Genomic DNA, 19,639 nt, shown 5'->3' with positions numbered 1-19,639 from the left:
CACACACACACACACACACACACACACACACACACACACACACACACACACACACACACACACACACACACATATCATCTATGTATACATACATAATGCACAGGCTATTTTGGTATGCATCCACACACCGAACACCACAGAGAAAGAGAAAGAGAAACATGAGCATTCTTGTAATTTCATTTGCGGTTTCAAGGCATACATACATTTATATATAAATAAGTACGCTTTTGTTCGAAAATTTGGTTAAGAAATACACACACAGTGTCGCCCATGCTCCGGTGCCTTTCAATGCTTTTGTAGTTGAGTTCTAGCCCATTAGGCGGGATCCGTTTATCAACAAATCAATTTTAAAGTTGAAATTGTTAGATTGCATTTTGGACCGACCTCGGCCAACCGTTGTGTATCCGTTCCGGAGGATTGAATCCGGTGGTGCTTACATTTTATTTTCGATGCGCCCCCAGGAGTGATTGTTTGCAATGCTCGAAGCGTAGATTTTTCATGACTTGAACTTAGAATGTCGAAGAAAACTCAGCAAACACACACACATCGCATAGAAATGGCTTTCATACGCAAGCACACGTTGAAAACAGGTGGCAACTCTTGAAACGACTCCATTCGCAATTGCTTACTTTGAAACAACAATATCATTTTCCACCACAACAATGTCGGTTTTCGCTCGATTTCATTCCATTTTAATGATAATTCATGTTTTTAAATCAGTGGACGAAAGTGATTGTTCATAATTCGAAATAAACATTCAGTTCGCTCGCAAAAAGTACAAACAAGACATTTTAAGTGGCAACAAAAAAAGAATAATGATGTGAATGGTGTTTGTTATATTTGTGGGGAAAAAACAATAGAATTCTAAAGGAGCCGAGAGTGAGGAAAAAAACATTGCTCCATGAACATTTTTCTATAGTAGATAAAAATAGAGAGAACGACCGTTTGAATTGCGGAAACATTGAGTACACTGAATTTCTTTGATCGCTTGTAGTAATGTTCGAGTCATTAGAGTAAATTTGGTGGCATTCACTGAATTTCAATGAGCAATAATGATGTGTTGGACATAACAGTTCGCCGAAATGAGTACGAACGATGCACACTCTCTCACTCGGTACGGTTGAGACGGTCGCTTTGTGAAAAATGAAAGGATGGTCTTCGTTGAAATTCAGTTGGAGCAGCGGCACATGAGAAATCTATCCATATAAATAAACTCGTTATTATGTCATGAACCAAAAGACGTTTTTCCGAGCAAACAAAATGAATTATGCATGTTCGTTGTTTGGTGATAATCGCGAAACATTGCGATTCAAATGTGCGCGAATGTAAAATTTGCGAGCAAATAGCTCTGGAATATTTAACACACAGTTAATTCCTTGTCATCTCTCTACCAGGTCCGCTTTTCTCTATTCCACATACACATACTTCTCTATTTTTTTTCTTGGTATGTACTTGACTCATTTCACTTACATTTTGGCTTTACGACTTTAAATTTAATTTTTCGCTCCAGTGACTTTAAATGGCAAATAGCTTTGAAGAATTTCGGGAAAATGGAAAGCAAAAAAGGGCATGCGATTAACATGCATTCAAGCCATTAGATTAGCTGTCATTTACGTGATTAGCAATCTCCATGTGAAAAGTATAAACGTGTCGAAATGCACATTACGATAAACGAAATGGGCAAAACTTCCTCCAAGTTCGGTTTTTCGTCAATGCAGCCAGTCCATAAAAACATAGCCGATAGTGGATGACAGGTGGATACAGACAAATTACCGAATCTGTGTGGATAAAAAAAAACCCAAACACACACACACACACACACACATGATATATAAAGAAAAAGAGGGGAGCAATCATGAAAAAACTGGAACTCCACTTGTGCGACATTTCAAAGTTGTACTCTACTGCTGTTTCATTTTCCACCAAATTCAATTGATATTTTTTGACATGCCACATCGAATAATGGTCTCATTATCAGATAGAATTTTGATACGAATCAACGTTAATGCGTTGCTTTCGTTGTCGTCGTTGCTGCCACCACACCATTACCGCTGCTACTGCTGCTGCCGCCGCGGAGAGACTCAGCTAGGTTTCTTTTTGACTTTTCAATTTCTCATTTACATTCCATTCGACCTACGGTGAAATTGCAAGAAGCAAACCATCGCTGAGAGGATGTAAATACTTGAAAACTGAATTGAAATAGGAAGGAGCCAGAGTCAAAGCAATACCAATGACGAATAAGAAGACGACGATGATGAAAAATGGGGGTAAAGAGAAAAAATAAAAATAAATAATGAATTTAAGAAGAAACGAAGCCCGTAAGAGAGCGAGACAAAAGCAGTGTATCAAATTTTCTTTGGCTCTCTGTTTGAATGCTTGTTTTACATTTCACTCGTACAAATATTATGCTTCGAGTTCGTTTCGTTTCACTTTCATTTCGTATCATTCCAATAACAAAAATCCCATCCAGCTCCCATTTCGCAATTGGGACCGTAACCGCTTCTAATTCCATTTCCTCCATTTATTCCGAGCAAATGGTTTATTGCTTTTGCGGAAAATTTTATTTGATTGAATTCTAAACAATAACATTACAATTTGGAAATTGTATACGCGTGTCATACAGTCACAGAGCGAGAGAGAGAGAATGAGAACAAAGCAACAAAACTCAGAGATGTGGATATAGACGATGAAATAGAGGAAGAGAGAGAGAGAGAGAGAACGGACCATCTCGTACGACAGTCGGCCAGCATATCCATTCAACTAAAAACAAAATAACCAGAGGGGCTATATGTATAATTATCGTAATCATCCGATGCAGATATTCACATTCCTCTATCCGTCGCTCTATCCATCGTCCTTTCTCTATGGAAAATGCTCGTGTGTGTGTAGTGTGTACGGTTTAGTTTGGTTTTCCGCAATTTTCTTTGCAACAAGAATGTGACCGTTTAGAAAATAGTTGCGTGGATATTCTAGTTGATGACGAACAAATGGAAAACTTCGTGTACATTTAGCGGAACATATAAAAATGTCTTGACATTAATTTTTTTTTATTTTTATGTGCCATTGTCGATCAACAATTGTAATAAATGTAAACATATTTTTAATAAGTCGGTGGAATGCTTGGAATGCGTGCTGCAGTTTTTTCTAGGCGAATCTGATAATTTATCTGCCATCGTCGAGGAAATGTTCCAAAATGCGTAAATGTTTCCGCGAAAAAGAAAAGAAATTTCCATTTGTCATCGTATTTGATATTTTCTACGTAGATTGCGATTGGGTCCCTTTTTTCCATTCCTTGGATTCTTGTTTGCTCTCTGAAGTCAAGTCATGTGTTCTATATTTGATTGTTCCAGCAAAATTACAATTGAGAAAAATGAGTACTTTTCCATCGTTTATTTATCGAAACGCGGTAAATGTGAACAGCATACGATAAGTGCAGTCACATACCGTTTATGTGTGTGTGTGTGTGTGTGTGTGCGTATCACAACGAAATAGGTCACTTTTCTGAGAATTTCAAATCGAAATTGATTGTGAAAATGCCGAACGAATATGCGACGTTGATCGTATATAAAATGAGAAAATCTCTCGCCACAACGCACGACAATAACACAATTGTAGCGAGCGAACAACAAGTATAGCGGGGAATTCGAACCGTTGACATACTAATACCAATGCATTTTCTATCATTTTTCTTTTAACTGGACGATATAAATATTTAACAAACGGTAAAATCCAAATTTAGAAACTAATCAGATTTGTTGTTCGGTCTTTCATTCATCTGTCTACAGAGTGACTTTTGATTCATTTTTTTTAATCTCTTTTCGGCTGCTCAATTATTCCATTCAACAAATGCTAAAAAATAAATGGCCGCCTGATGGGTAATCTCATTTGTTTTTATTTAATTCATCATTCAATTGTGTTTGAGCAATGCTTTACTCTTCTTTGTCTTTTGCCCTATTTTCTTCTTGACAAAGTAGCTAACTATGAATTGAGGCACTTTCAATTTAAGCCTATCAACGCCTCAATTTTCCAACTACTGTAATTTAAATCTCTCACCAAAAAGTACATGCATGATGTGTTGTTTTGAAACTATTTTTGGATTCGGTGAACGAAAATATTTATTGATTTCCAATGAAGTTGCGAGTTACATCAAGACATGGGATGAAACTATGTGTGTGTGTGTGTGTATGTGTGGCCGTGTAATAAAAATGTTAGTGGCTTGCAACTTGTTGTTCTTAAACGAGAAAGCAGCACCAACAACAATGGCGAATAAAAAAATTTCCGCATCAGTTCGAGGGTGGGAGGCAATCCCTTTGAATCACCACTTTCATCAACCTGTTTAAATATTTCAGTGGGACTTAGTTGTTCGACATGATTGAAAACTTTTTTGTCGGTTTTTCTTCATTTTGTCGTTAATAATACGTGAGCGACACATATTCATGAGTATTATATTTATATGGGACAATATGTGGAATGAAATCGCCTGTTTAGCTGTTTTTTTTCTTCTGTTTTTCAGGAATAGACTCGCTACACTTTCTACCATATGCATAAATTATTTGCTATATATGTGTTATCTCCATTAGTTTATTACGGGTAATTTTGCTGTATTGCCGCTAGAATTTATCGTTCACATCTAACCAATCAAATTGAACGAATTTGTATTCAAATCCAACAAACTTTTCAACACATACAACATACTCTCTTTTTTTCGGTTGATAACGTTATTCGTGCAAAGAAATTCCCTTCGACTGAAGAATGAATTTTTTAAAAGACAATCGTTACACTATATTGAAATCATTTCAATTAAACGAAATCAGCAACGGACACCGTGTTGTTACTGTTGTTGTTGTTGCTGCGCACACAACGAATTTCAACAAAGAACACTGAACCATGAAATCAGTTGGTATATTTGTTGGAGCAAAAAAGAAATCAAATTACAAATGCGGTTACAAGTGCCGTTGCGTCGTTTCAATGTCAGAAAGAGAGAGAGAGAGAGAGAGAGAGAGAGAAGAGCATTTACGGCCGTAAGGTATGTTGCTACCAAAGCTTTGACCGCACCGAGAAGAATAAAAAGCTTGCTATCATCCAGCATAACGTTGATTTGCATAAAAACCTCAGCACATGACAGGTTATGCTTACTCCAGCACACCAATTAAAGAGCAAATAACTACCATTATAAAACATTACCAACTGATTTGATTGAATGATAACACACATTTTTTCATATTTCGAGGGTAAATGAAAGAGATGGAAGTTGAGCAGCTTTAATTTACCAGTTTTGTGAATGTATGGTCAATGGTATGGCATTAAAAACATCAAAGAGATTCCAAAAAGCAGATAGATTCATATCAACGATACTTTTTTTTGATTCCACATCCGATGAACCCATTTCGTGGTGGCATTGTTCTTGCTGCAATTTAAGCAAACATTACATAATATTAACCACAAGTAGCACCTTACATTCAATTGGAATGTGATCTGTTCCCATGTAAACTGTTCGGAAACAGTTTTGAGCAATTCGATCAATAACCCTTTTTTGGATATTATCCAAAAACTTTATTCTCATACATTTATTCAAGAAAAAAAATTATAAATTTCGAAAATGGAAAAAAAAACGTGTGCGACTCTCTCTGTGTGCGAATGTCATAACGGTGTTGCGTGGCGTCTACTGTAAATACACAACCGCACACACACACACACACACACACACAGTGTCGATATCCCTAATAACTGTTGAAAATAGCCGTATATAACGTTCACACACGAAGCAACAAAGGCCGAATCATAAAATATTTATTTCCAAATGAATTTATTAGACACTTCACCCATTTCTTCTGTTTTTTTTTTCTCTTTCGATTGTTCGCTGTTGTTGATATGACTTTGGTCGATGTGTACAGATACGTGTATTTGCCAGCGGGAGGGCAAATAATTGCCGGAATACGATACATCGACCAATTAGATGAAGAAATGGTGACGCGTTCTCAAGAAGAAAATGCCAAAAATAGGCGCATTGTTTAATAAATGGAAAATTGGTGAACACGTCGTCGTTGTCGTCTTCATCGTGTTCATCGTTTTTCGAAACATTTTCAAGTGTATGCAACCATTCATTTACATATGCTTCAAACGAAAACAATAGACCTGAAGCGGTGTGCATGTGTATGTATGTGTGTATGTTTTTTTCTTCTCCTTTTCTATTCCGATTTTATGATTGCTTCAATAGAAAGTGCGTTATGTTTTTTTTTTATCGATGATACGCTGACGGTAAGGTCAGGTAAAATTGTACATAATTTGCGTTTGAAATGGGCTCACGTGAAAGTCATAATTTCTAAATAAAGCATTTCGATTGAATCACATCAGCCTCACGTGTTTCAAGGCTTGAGAAGAGAGAATATAAATGCTCGACAAAAAGCACACAATTTTGAACAGCCGATTTTGATTGAATCCGAATCGTGCGACGGTACGACGATGGATAAGGGGTACAACAATTGATGAAGTGAGCAACAGGAGAGTTGATGACTACCATCAAGCACCAACTGAATAGTTAAATGGTCATGGTTAATTCGATTCTATTGGACTCGTATCATTTGGATGTGTCGCCGAAAATCGAAATTAAAAATTGATCGAAATTCGATTGTGCGTTCCTTTGGTATGTCGATAGTGCATGCACACGTTGTGTTGTGCCCTTGGAAGGAACAACAATGGCTGCTACCAATAAACTTAATTAATTTTTTCACGCTATTTTTTTATCGCTTTTAATGAAATGACTCGAATGGTTCGTCAACATGTTGAAGCTGCCTCCTGCTAGTTCTCTGTTTTGGTGTCTTTATCGTGAAAGCATAACGACCAAACTTGTTCCAAACATATTAAAGAACACCGCTACGCTTTTCACATTTCCACTTTGTCGCTGGTTGTGTGTGTAGTTCTTTTTATTGATTCGAAGTAGAAAATTGTGAACACGATGAAAAAAAAGACTTATCGATAAAATATGATGAACTTCGAGCAATGACAAACAGAAATAAATGCCGGACAACCGACCGAACGGACAATGATTGACAATGTGTATTCACACCACCTTATGTGTGCACCACCTGTTTCTGTTTGGCCAAAATGATATGATCGCAAGGACGCACTCGCGAACCAACGTATAGCGAACCACACGGAATAAGTTTCAAACGACTCGGACGGGAGTCTCTTTTATCACAGTCAACGAAAGAAAGTAAATAGATTTTGTTTACAGATTTCAATGATAACTTCCTTTAAAAATTGACTTGTCATTATCCGGTCGCAACAAATGTATCGAGTAACATAAGACCGAACCGACTTGTTTTTTCGTGGTCGTGCGTGTCGTTGTTATTATTGTTGCTGTAAAAATGATACTTGATGTGTGCGGACAAGCCTTTTTTTTTGTAAATTTCAAACGATGAACGTATACATAATTCTCAGAAGTTTTCGATCATTTTTTCGGCGATGGATGAAGGTTATTCAGTAGCCAGCCAACATCAACTTATTTTCCTTGTTCAGCAACAAATTGCTTTTGAAATAGATGGAAACATCCCACGTTTTCACTTTCTTTCTCCCTTCCTTTTTTGGATAAACTTCAATTTCACAAGTGATAACCATAGTGAGCTGCTCCCAACCAACATTTGGCTCTCGTTCAAATCCGTACATTTTTCGACGGATAATAACTCGAAATTGAATTTCCCAACTACAAAAACCGGTGCGGCAGAATACACGATAGGAATGCGAAACATTAAATAACATTATTATCATCAGTATTTTATGATTCAAACATAAAATGATAATGTGAATGAAAAATTTATAAAAATGTTGGAGCAGGCAAAAATAACCATAAGTCATCCTTTCGCGTGTTTTCAACTTCCAACGATCGAGTTGGAAAGAAACAACAACCACATTGAGCTCTTTAGGTTCTTGCTGAAACACCAAATGGAAAGTTACACAGTGTGAAGAGAAGGACATACAGAGAGGAAAATATTCTGAGTGTCACATTTTCACTTCAAATGATTCATTTATACTGTTACAGAAACTTGGTGACCTGAACACATGAGCAACTACTTTCCTCTTTTTTGTTTTGTTTTAAAAAAGCATAAAGAAGTATCAATTATCCATACAGACAAACTTCCGCTCCGTCCATGACTTGAAGATAAAAAAAGAACTTGTAATAATTCAGTGAAAGTATAAGAATGTTTACAAAGTTATTCGACTTAATTGGATTCTTTCAATTTTTATTAGAGAAGAATTTTACCCACTAAATGCTTTTACAGCTCAGCTCAAAAGAGAATCGAAACTACGAACGAATAGGAGCATGGAATAGAATATAAACCCGAGCATCGAAAGAAGGGGAAAAAAGAGTCTGATATAAACGCTGGATGAAGCATCGCATTTTTCTAGTTGATATATTTTTTAATTCGATTTTTCTATCTTCATTTAAAAAAAATAGCTGCTCCATTATTCAATCTAAACTGTACATTTCGTATGCAGTTGTTGTATGTGTGCATGAAGGGAATGGCCGTGACACCTATGCCTACATTTGCAGCATATTAATCACTAATATAAGTTAATCGAATGTAGTTGCAATGTGCATAGTGATGTGATGTGATGTATATGTGTGTGAGTGTGTGGGAGAGAGAGTCGCATCGTTTCATCGAAGCTGTAATCTAATGATCCAAACAAGATTGATGTCAGGGAATTAGCGTAGCTAAAATAAACAAAACCTCTCTGTCTCTCCCTATCTCCCTCTCCCTTTCGCTCTGGATGAAAAAACGTCGATGCCAAAAGCCATGTACTTGTAATTCTTCGGTGTCAAAGGATCACTGAAAAATGGTGCAAAAATTAATTATCGCCATTGCCGCAATAAATTTACTTTTCGATTGAAATTCTGTAGGTGGGAAAATTTTACGATCCGATTTTTAATTCAATCTCTTCATTCTACAACAAACACGACGATACAATGTACTTTCTTCGCATCGTTGTTTCATTCAGTTGCGCGGTCGCATTCGACACTTGCTACAGATTGCATGCGAAGCTTTGCTTTCGATACGACGAACAAACACAAATACAAGAAGACAAAGCTTCAAGTAGACCTTCGAGCTGTGATTACTTTGAAGGTGAAAACTTTTTATTGGATTTACTAGAACCCAAGTCAATTTTGAATGTGTCAAAGCCATTGAAAGCAACAATGGCTCTGGCTCTGGCTCTGGCTCTGGCTCTGGCTCTGAATTTATTCACTTGCAGCACGCTTGATGTATTACCACTGCTGTCAATTAGCATTGAATTTATGAGTTCATTTATTTTGTGTTTGGTGTTTCGTCATGCTTGCACAATGCATGTTAGCTTATATTTCCTATAATTAATTAGCACCGGAGTCATCACATATCCTTGCTCCATGATAATCATAATAATAAATACGCAAGGTAAAGATAGAGAATAAAAAAAACGACAAAGGGGAAGAAGCAAAAAATGAATCGGTTATTTTAATCTCTTTCACCGAAACCGGATTAAAGTGGTCCCGATAAAAACACTTATGCCAATGAATCGCGCCCATGTGTGTGTATGCCTGGTGAACGTAACTTCTAATGCTTAGTCATAATGATATATATTCAATGGATTCGGATCTACTTAATTTTTGCCAGCGTATTATGTGTTTAATTATCACAAATGGATTTTTCATCCAAATACACATTATATTTATATTTATATCTTATTATACACAGGCGTATGAAAATATATCGCATTTTCCAATGAAAAACATTCAACCAAACGCAAATGCATGTATGGTACTTCGGTATTTATCGTTTAATGCGCTCTTTAGCCGGCTTAAGTGGCAGTATTCGGAATCGGTTTTCCATGGAAGCACAAATAAAAGGCCTTTTGTCTCCATATCCATCATGGCATATGATGAGGCTATGCACGGAGTATGGGGTGAATAATATTATATTATTATTTACCGACTAATTAATGAATTAGATCAGATCACATAAAGTTCGTGTATGTATGTCTGTATATATGATCGAGTCAATTAAATCAGCAATGCGCTCATGTTGCATCATCATCATCAGCATCACTCCGCTGTGTATCACTCTGGTGAGCGTTTCAAATTATTTCCCCACTCTTTCACTCGTTCCATACAAATGACCATTTTTCAAACATCATACGTGTACAATGAAAATGCGGGCTTAGCTTTTGTTGTTGGCAGTTTCAATTTTCGCATCTAAACCTAAAATTCCTTTGGTGATGGCAAAACCCCATTTTAATCTGGCTCCTTTCACTGTGCAAGAAAAGGTTTGCCATTTTCGGAAACAATAATGAATTCCTAATTCAAAGCCCGAATTTGCTTTGAAAATAGAAATTCCGGCTCCGACAATCACAAGCTACTTGAAAGGATAAACACTTATCAAGCGTTCTTAGATGTGTGTGATTGTCGTCTTTTGAACATTATCCAAGCTAAAATCCACGTGCAAGTGAATTAGATCCAAAGCTTTAGCTCAACGGTTCTAATGAAAGGGTGTTCATTCAGCACGAAAGCAAGAACACAAATGAAGAAGATGTTCCAGTACAAAATCTCGTCATCTTTCTGAAGTGATAGGCCGAATAAAGAGAATCAGCCTCCATAGTCCAGTCACTTTACGTGTTTTACCGAAATTAAATTGTTCGGTTTACCGTTCAATATGCATGAGCAATATGCATTTGTTTCAACACCAGGGCTGGAATTCTAAGAATTCCACCAAAATCGTTCGGAATTATTTTTTTCGTACATAAGACCATATTGGAGTGAAAGAGAGAGATTTCACTATTTTTCTGCACTCCACCGGAATTATTCCGATTCACTCCAATATGGTCTTATGTACGAAAAAAATAATTCCGAACGATTTTGGTGGAATTCTTAGAATTCCAGCCCAGACTCGTTTAATATGCAACCGGCCTTAACTTTAGTGGAGAGCAAATGCGTATAGAGTGGACAGATCATAGGTAAAACAATCAGACAGACCGACCATCATAAAATATTAGTGGGTGTTTATTGTCAACAATAACAGCAATTTATGTGACTTTGAAAAGTTCAACGAAAAAAAGTACACACACACACACCAGCACAGTTAATTTTTTTTAGCTGTTTTCTGTTCGCCGATGTCGCTTAATTGATGACATTATTCCGTGTTGTGTCCGTTACGAACTAGTGGTGGTGGTGGTTTTATGGAAGAAAAACGTATTTATTTGGGTTGAAACACCTCATGAAATGGTTTGCAATGCGTGCCAAGGCACACCGTCGCATTTGGCTTTTTTCCTTTCTCTTTTGCTTTTTTATTTGTATTTGCACGAGTCCAATGCTCCTGTTACCGTTTCAACGTAAGAGGGAACGAGGCAGAAAGCGAACAAAAAATTATGAATTTAAATTGTGTTTTGTATTTAGAATGATTTTTTTCCTTTTGTCATTTATTTTCTATCGATTCGAGTACACGCCACACATAGCGCAAGGGTGGGTGTGTATCGGTAAACTGAGCAAACAAATGTAATTGCGTTTCCATACAAATGTAGAGGGAGAGAGAGAGAGAGAGAGAGAGAGAGAGAGAGAGAAAAAGTAGAAAAAAAATAATGAAATAGTTGACTGAGCATTCATTGAAATATCGTGAGAATGGAGCGAGCGATAATAACGCTAATTTACACATTGCCTGTTTGCATGTGTCCACCTGGATCTTTTGTAATATGATTCAAAGTCGAACAAAAGGATTAATTTATGTTGAATTCAAGTCGCTCCCGATGAACAAATCGAAAATGATTTGCATCATTAATCATTTCCTACCATTTTAATTCCAATTGTTATTCGTATTATTTTTCTGTGGTCGTCGTCGTCACCATCGGTGTTTTTTTTTATTAGTTACCATCGCATGTGCAAATAGAGATCAATTGTACGGAGCTAACAAAATGTGTTATCGCAATTGTATTGTCTCAGACAATCATTGGCAATGCTACCGAAAAATGTTCTGTTCCCTGTTCACTGACGGTGAGCAACATTTCATTTTTGTTATTCGGTTTGTTTGTATTGTTCGTTTGATAGAGAGAAAAAATGTTGTGTTTAATTTGTGACACAGAGCCCGTTCGTTGTTGCAGAGCCAAACGGCTTTGTAAATGGTCTCATTGCGACATAGGTAAACATTTTAGGCTCATCCGGCTTGAATCAAGTGAACAAATTAATATGCCATATGACAGTAAGCTTGACCATATCAATATTAATCAGCTCCGTTTCGGGTAGTTCCAAATAATTAACATTTACTAAATAGTTCTGTTGTCCTCCCTTCGCGCCACACATTCGGTGGTCGATCGAAAGCTGCCAAAGCCAAAACTCACCGTGTATAAATGTGTGTGAACACATCTGTATCTTATATTCGATGTATCTTTTTTTTTCTCTTTCGCAGCAATGAATGGATAACAAACAACATGCTCGTGACCGTTGGGTTGCGGGAGTCAACTGGAATAAAAACAAAACTGCATGGGTTTCGAAATGTTGTCGCTGAGTTTCACTGTGCCGCTTACGGTTCTATCATTGATAGCATTGTGTATCAACATTACCATTCTGTTGATTGTGATTTTGTGCAAACAGGTAGGCAAATCAGTAAGAGGCTAATTGCCGATATCTCCGATTGTGTGCAATGTACTGTACCAGCACCAATGCAATCAACGCAATAATATTCTACGCACAGAAAACAAATTGCTAACGCGATAAAATGGTTTCGTTTTGTTGTTGTATCCCATCTTACAGGTGTCACCGAGCAATATTTTGCTGTTTCATCTGGGCATTATTGAATCGCTGTTGTGCATTGTGTTCTTGGTGTTTTCAGTGCCACTGTTGACGCGTAGCGATGAAAATGCAGCCGTGAATTCAATATGCAAACTTGATGCATTCTTTTTGACACTTTTACATCCGGTTGCCCTTTGGACGGTGTGTGCTCTCAATTGTGATCGATATTATGCAATATCAGCTCCGCTCCACTATAATGCCATCGTCAGTTCGAAAAAGGTGAGAAAAAATTGAAATACAATTAAGTAAAATTGAAATGAATTAAGTTTATCGAATATTCGATGGCAACAGATTCGTTTCATTTTACACTCTAAATTCTTATTTGCTTTTAAATTTGAATGAAGCATCTTCTCTTTTTTTGCATAGTTCAAAAAGCCATTTAAAAAAAGACAGCCGAGTGAAAACATTTTCGGTGTTTTTCCACGTTTTTTTTTTCTCGGTTGTATTGCTTTCGAATGATATTTTAAGAAACGTTCTTCGACGAAATGATTAGCATATTGTGCTGAAAGTCCATTTTTTAACTAATTAAAATCGAATACACAGCAGTGTTCCACTGTTTGACCCTATCCAATAGCAGTTTCGATGGCGGGGGAAGATGAAACTGTCATAAACAGCGAGAAAAAGAGAGAAGGAGAGAGAGAGAGAGAAGGAGAGAGAGAGAGAATTGGTCAAAAATTCGGAAAGTTAAGCTCTCCGTTCTCGCCTCTTTTCTCATTAGACTCCAAGACAGATTAAATTTATGCCAAAGGTTGTTTTGATTTAACATTTCAGGTAGTTTGTGGTTTGGCCTGCGGTTGGTTTTTGGCCATACTTGGAACAATTCCGCCGCTTTTCGACGTTGCACCGTATCGACTGTACAGAGACATTGGAATTTGTGTGCCACATTTCTCCAGTGCAAATTCATTGTGGTATGCAATCACATTCTCAATATGCACATTCATTATACCCGGATCATTAATTATTCTGTGCAATGTAAAGGTGAGAGAAAGAGCGACTGACCGTAATTCAATCAGTTTTGTTAATTTGTGTGCCCTTTTGCGTATTTTTTTAAATCGTTTATCGCCATTTTGTACAGTTGCTATAAATAAAACTCGTTGTGTTTGTATGTTTTTTCTTTCCGTTTGGGGGGATGCTGTCTCTGCAATCGCCACTGTATGCTGCCAACGATGATAACGACAGGTGTTTATGATAGCCCGATACCATCGGCATCGAATTGCAGCCGCTATTTTTGAAGTGACCCTGTCAGCACAAGTGACGATAACACATCAACGAAATCCATTTCCATTGCCGTTTGAGGCAATCCCACCGAAGCTGCGGGCACGCAGCCCATTGACTAGTGTTTTCCAAATCGTTGGCTCATTATTGCTATTGTATTGTCCGTATTATATCACCATTCTATGGAACAGTTCATTGGGTTCTATTTACGATTGGAATGTGCCGAAATCCATGGAAATCCCATGCTCTATCATTATTCTAACATATACGCTCATGCACCTCACGGTGTTTGTCAATATCATTATCTATGGGCTGAAAAGTAAAGTGATGCGAAAATCGGTGAAAAACTATTGGCGCAAGCAGAAAACCAAAAATGAAATAAACAATGAGATTCAAGCGAGAACACCATCAACCTGCGGATCACGTCGACCGTCAATTAATGCACTGAATCTGGGTCGATCCATTTCCAATCGACGTCTATCCGAAACCTATGTCAATTTAACGCAAATGGGCAACGGAACACGACCGCAAATGAAACGCATCGCATCCGAATTGTCATGGCAACCGCTTAATCGTAATTCACCCGTTGAACTACTACCGCATGCGGCCAGTGCAAACACATTGCAAATACCACACAACGAACTTGCTGAAGATTTGATCGACGAGGGTAAAATCAATTTCGATTCATTTCGGACAACAGTCAATTCAGTCAATGACAAACCATTGATCGTACATTCACTTTCGACTGTATCACTGCAGAGTGCCACTTCTAGTCATTCCAGATCCAATTTCGATAAATTACCATACTTCCAAAGTACATGCAAGGAGGTTCGACGATACCTACAAATTGGTACACGAAAAGTATTTCGCATCGAATTGAATGATTCGTACAAACGTAATGAACCCGTTTCACCGTTGCGATCACCGCAAATTTTGATAACCAGCGCCTATTCGGATGACAGCGATCCAAATGTACAGTCATCGCCCATTGTACGACCGAAACACAGTGAAGAAAAACTCTTTACCGAGAGTGTTTTTGGGCAAAAAGGCAGCCAACAAATCACCGACTACGATGCTAGGTCTGATGATAGCGACGACAATTTTCCATGTGAAAATCTCTTTGCAACCAATTCAAAACGCTGTTTATCGCTGGAAGAACCAGAGTTGACCAAATGCATCAGCCCAAATGGTGGTGACATTGAGGAGCCATTGCTACTGTCTTGGCCGACCACACGCAAAAAGTACAAACATGGACCGAACGTGAATCCAATTTTCACCGATCGATGCGATGAGCCTGAAATCGTTTTGTAAATAGATTTTTTCCGGTTTTCTCTCAATTTATTGCTAGTTGATTTCCGTTTTCTAATTTTGGATTATCATCATCATTTGTTCCCTTAGCAAATAATTGTCAACATACGTTTTAGATTAAGAAGAGAGACTTATCAAAATGTTTTTTGTTCCTTTGTCGATGTACAATGTAAATGGTGAATGGATGTGTGAAATTCAGCAGAAAGTAAACGAAAATGTGCCACAAGTTGATATAATTATAAGGTGAAAAAAAAGACAGCCTCCTCTTTATTGAATGAAAGACAACACTCTAACTGATGAGAAATGCTTGTGTGCGATGTATATGCGTGCGTGCGTGTGCTGTGACGCACACTGGTGTGCGGAATTCCAACGCTTGGACGCTTTTTATGCAATTGATATTGCCTCCTCCCTTTATGGGCCATAAAATGTGTGAGCTCGTGAACATACAACTCCAGTTCTATCTTCTAATGTCAAAAACCCACTCAGATGCATTTGTTTTTATTTGTGTAGCATATTTTTTTCATTTATCCATCATTTTCTTCACTTTTTTATGAAATGTATTCTATCATAATTTATGTGAAATGTCACACACAAATTCAACCGTTGACCTGACTCACTCTCTCTCGCCCTTTCTTTCTCTATCGACATGCTTCCACAATAAGAAAAAAGAGTATATATACATATATTTAAAAGAAATCCATATTCAGATTTACCCAAACGATTTTTACTTCGATAGAAAGAGAAAGAGTGAGTGGTGATTGCAGAGTAACACATTGGTTGCGAGCGATTGATCAACGTCATTGAGTCGTAAAGATGTTCAATCACAAGGAATCGGGATGAATGACATTTGTTAGACGCGTGAGTGCACTTTGGAAGTATTCAGCTGAATTCGATCCACGTTGAAAATGGAACGTGAATCAGAGAAGAGAAGAAAAAAAAACAACAACAACAACAGCCGTAGCAGCAGCAGCAGCAGCAGCAGCAACAAATTGAGAGCTAAAAACTCTGCAGCAAAAGAAAATGACGCGCAAGTAGATACGGCAAAGTATACGCATATCATAGCACGATGAATAATTCAATGTGAAACACATTGAAATTGAACGCGTTCGCGGTTATAATATGGTTACATCGTTGAGTATCGCATAAAGAATACCGAACAATAACGGCTCAAGTCCCCTCCAAAAAAAATTTCACATAAATTTTTGTTATTGTTATTTCTCATCTTTTGTTCCTTGAACATTTTCCGTTTTAGCTCTTCAACCATTGAATAGCACGTGAAAAAAAACCGCCACTGAACCTTTATCCCCGCAAAAATACCTATAGATGTGTAATTTTTTTTTCGAAAAAACAAAATAACTAAGTGATTTTTAAACTTCTCTACCTCAAAGAAATAAATTATACCACATTATTATGAAGACACGCAAACTCCACAGCAACAGAGCGCGGAAAAACAATACGTGACAACGACGAAAGACACACAAGAAAAAAAGTGAAAAACAACGTAAAGAGAATTATTATGGAGTTTCACCATGTTACACAACGCAAGCAAATAGATTAGAGAAATAAAAGATCTAGGCAAATTTAAATAAACACAAGACATGCCAATGCACTTTATGACGAATATAATCTAGAGAGACAGAGGCACACTGAGAGAGAGAGAGAGAGAGAGAAAATTACGCGCGGATTACTTTCATTCACGTGGAAAAGTCATAGTGAAATTGTATGCCAATGGAAAAAAAAATCATCATGTAAAAAGTCAGCGGGCATCAATCAAATTGAGCGTGGGTGTTACAAACTCGACAGAATCGGTAAAATGAAGATGACAACGTCAATGTTTTTGTAGCAGACCAGAGCGCAAACCACGAACGAATGATAGAAAAAAATTAAGTGAAATTGTATTTTAACGAACGACATTGATGCAATAAACATGTGTATTTCGTGTCGAAATATCGATGTCAGACAATTCGCACATTATTTTTTCCCCCTTTCTTGACTTGTTTTCATTCTTTTTTTCTCTTCATTACGAATGCAATTCCATTCGGCTGAAGAGGGACACAAAAAAAATTGTTCTACCTTATCGGTCATAGTGCAGATTTTGCATGACATGAAATCGAAATAAATTTTTTTTCAATATTCATATTGTGAATACAATGTGAAAATGTGTTGTAATTTATTTTCTTTTCTCTCTCTCTCTCTCTCTCTCTCTCTCTCTCTCTCTCTCTCTCTCTGTGTGTGTGTGTGTATGTGTGTGTGCTTCAAATGCTCGAATGCTTGTCATGCAATTTATAAGAATATTTGTTGAGTGTGTCATCGCTTTGGCTTAACATGGATATTATATGCTACATAGTGCTCAGTTCAACAGGATTAAATACGAATCAATTTGCACGATGTAAGATGCAAATACAATCATTTAAATGAGAAGCAGCTCGGCATTAATTGGTCTAATGAAGCATTTCTTCAGGCAAATTCAAATATGCGGGTGAACTAACAATCAGGGATTAGATATAAACATTTTAGCGAAACACTGAAGAATGCAGATGCCTGCTACATTTGTACGCACGTACACAATATGTCGCGTGTGCGTTGAAATTGTATTTGCATCTTCGTCGTGCAAAGCATCCTATGGAGAGCTCAAGCTCGAGCTAAAATTATGATTCATGAAAATATGCGCTGGGTTCGAGAAGCCACTTAAACTGAATTGAGTGTTTGAGTTTTAGAGCGAAAAGTCAATTTTAGATTCAACGCCTTCAGAGTGGAATGGAAACGGTGTAATTTCCCGTATTGATAATAAGAAATAAGGAACGATGTAAATGGTATTTACAGTCAAATTGTACATCGCATTCAAAGTGAATTGGTTCAACACCACGATTTGTAGGTAGTTATATAAATTAAAGAATATATTTTTAGTTTAATTGATGATCTCTGTACAAATGACAAGATTTAGACGAAGAAAAAAGAAAAAAAAATCATAAAAAATACGTTAAATGTCCCCCCATATGAAAAACAAACAAACTGCACTCAAAATGCACAAGTGATCTGAACTTATATATTTACCATGTGAATTGATCTTGGAAAAAAATTTGCTATTAAGGTATTAAGTCATTTTAAATGAAACAAATATTATATGTAATATTTGGTGTGTCGATTTTCAACTACTGGAAACTACTATTTGACCATCATTATCAATGTGTCGTGCACATAGTTGTTGATTTACATAATTCAATGTATTTGAATTAATTGAGTGTGGTAGTAGCAATTTTGTCACATGCCATTTTTTTTTGTCATGTCATGTTACAAAAAAGCCAAAAAATTATCAAACATTTGAAGAAGAAGAGGAAAAGTGTGTCATTGAGAGAGCTACTGAGAGAGTTTATAATAACCAAAAACACAAAACTTAAATGGAAATAAATAACAAACCAAAAACAAATGTGTACACTCACAGAAAACAAAGTGACAATCGCATATATACAACACACCGATAGCGTACCAAACTTCTGCTCTTTCTCTGCTATTATTTAATAAGGATTTTTTTTAAGAAGTGTACGAAAAAAAGCAGCAGCAGCAGCAGCAAATGAATTCCAATGGAAATACTCAATTTCAAAAACAAAAACCGATTCGTTTCAATTTCAAATGTCAATGTCACACAACACAAATGAAACATTTATTTTACGTTTAATAACGGTGTTGACCTATTTTTGGTTTATGATTCTATTTTGTTTTTTCTCCGAACATGTGTTTGTTTATGATATGTTACCATTGGTTATTTATTATTATATCCGGTTTTTGCCGCTGCGTTGCGCAATTAAATTCGAGCTTACTGTTACCTCTGTTGTGTTTCAAATGATTAAAGCGCAAATAAAGTTGTAAGTGTTGTTTAGAATTACATAGAAATTGAAAATATATTAGAGTAAGTGAACAGAAAAAATCATTGGATATGATGCAGAGACGTAATGGTGACAATCGACACTATTTTGAAACCGTTAATTTGTTGCACGGTTTTATTTTTGATTCACCAGCCGAATTGAATCGGAATTTGTTTGATGTAAATATTAAAGTAGAAATTGAAATAAGTCCTTTTTAGATGTGAAGGTTTCCCTCTCAACAAATAACAAACAACAGAAGAAAAAAAAATAAGAATAAAACTCTATCTAAATGTGCTTACCTCGCCTGATCAGACCAACATACCAAACATGCATACAGGTTCTTATGCATTTGTACGTTTGGGCAAATCAATTGTATATTTTCAATGTAACAACAAATAAAATTCTATTTTGGCGTTCAAATTTAAATAAACAGCAACCATTTTGT

The 19,639-nt window shown here is 36.7% G+C and overlaps 1 protein-coding gene across 1 annotated transcript in view; it reads left to right on the top strand.

Annotated features, from left to right (window-relative positions):
* The window catches only part of LOC129578626 (rhodopsin, GQ-coupled-like), a 25,121-nt gene extending 5,482 nt beyond the window's left edge, over nucleotides 1-19,639 (top strand). The window contains exons 3-6 of the mRNA XM_055467465.1: nucleotides 12,426-12,610; nucleotides 12,770-13,027; nucleotides 13,580-13,786; nucleotides 13,988-19,639. Of these exons, the coding sequence (XP_055323440.1) occupies nucleotides 12,500-12,610; nucleotides 12,770-13,027; nucleotides 13,580-13,786; nucleotides 13,988-15,334 (1,923 nt within the window). The 5' untranslated portion in view covers nucleotides 12,426-12,499 and the 3' untranslated portion in view covers nucleotides 15,335-19,639. The remainder of the gene's footprint in view (nucleotides 1-12,425; nucleotides 12,611-12,769; nucleotides 13,028-13,579; nucleotides 13,787-13,987) is intronic.

This window comes from Sitodiplosis mosellana, unplaced genomic scaffold, assembly GCF_009176505.1.
Source record: "Sitodiplosis mosellana isolate CC-2019 unplaced genomic scaffold, AAFC_SMos_1.0 Smas_scaffold_6226, whole genome shotgun sequence".
Taxonomy (NCBI): domain Eukaryota; kingdom Metazoa; phylum Arthropoda; class Insecta; order Diptera; family Cecidomyiidae; genus Sitodiplosis; species Sitodiplosis mosellana.
Note: the sequence above shows the minus strand (reverse complement) of the source record. Positions and strands in the feature narration are given on the sequence as shown.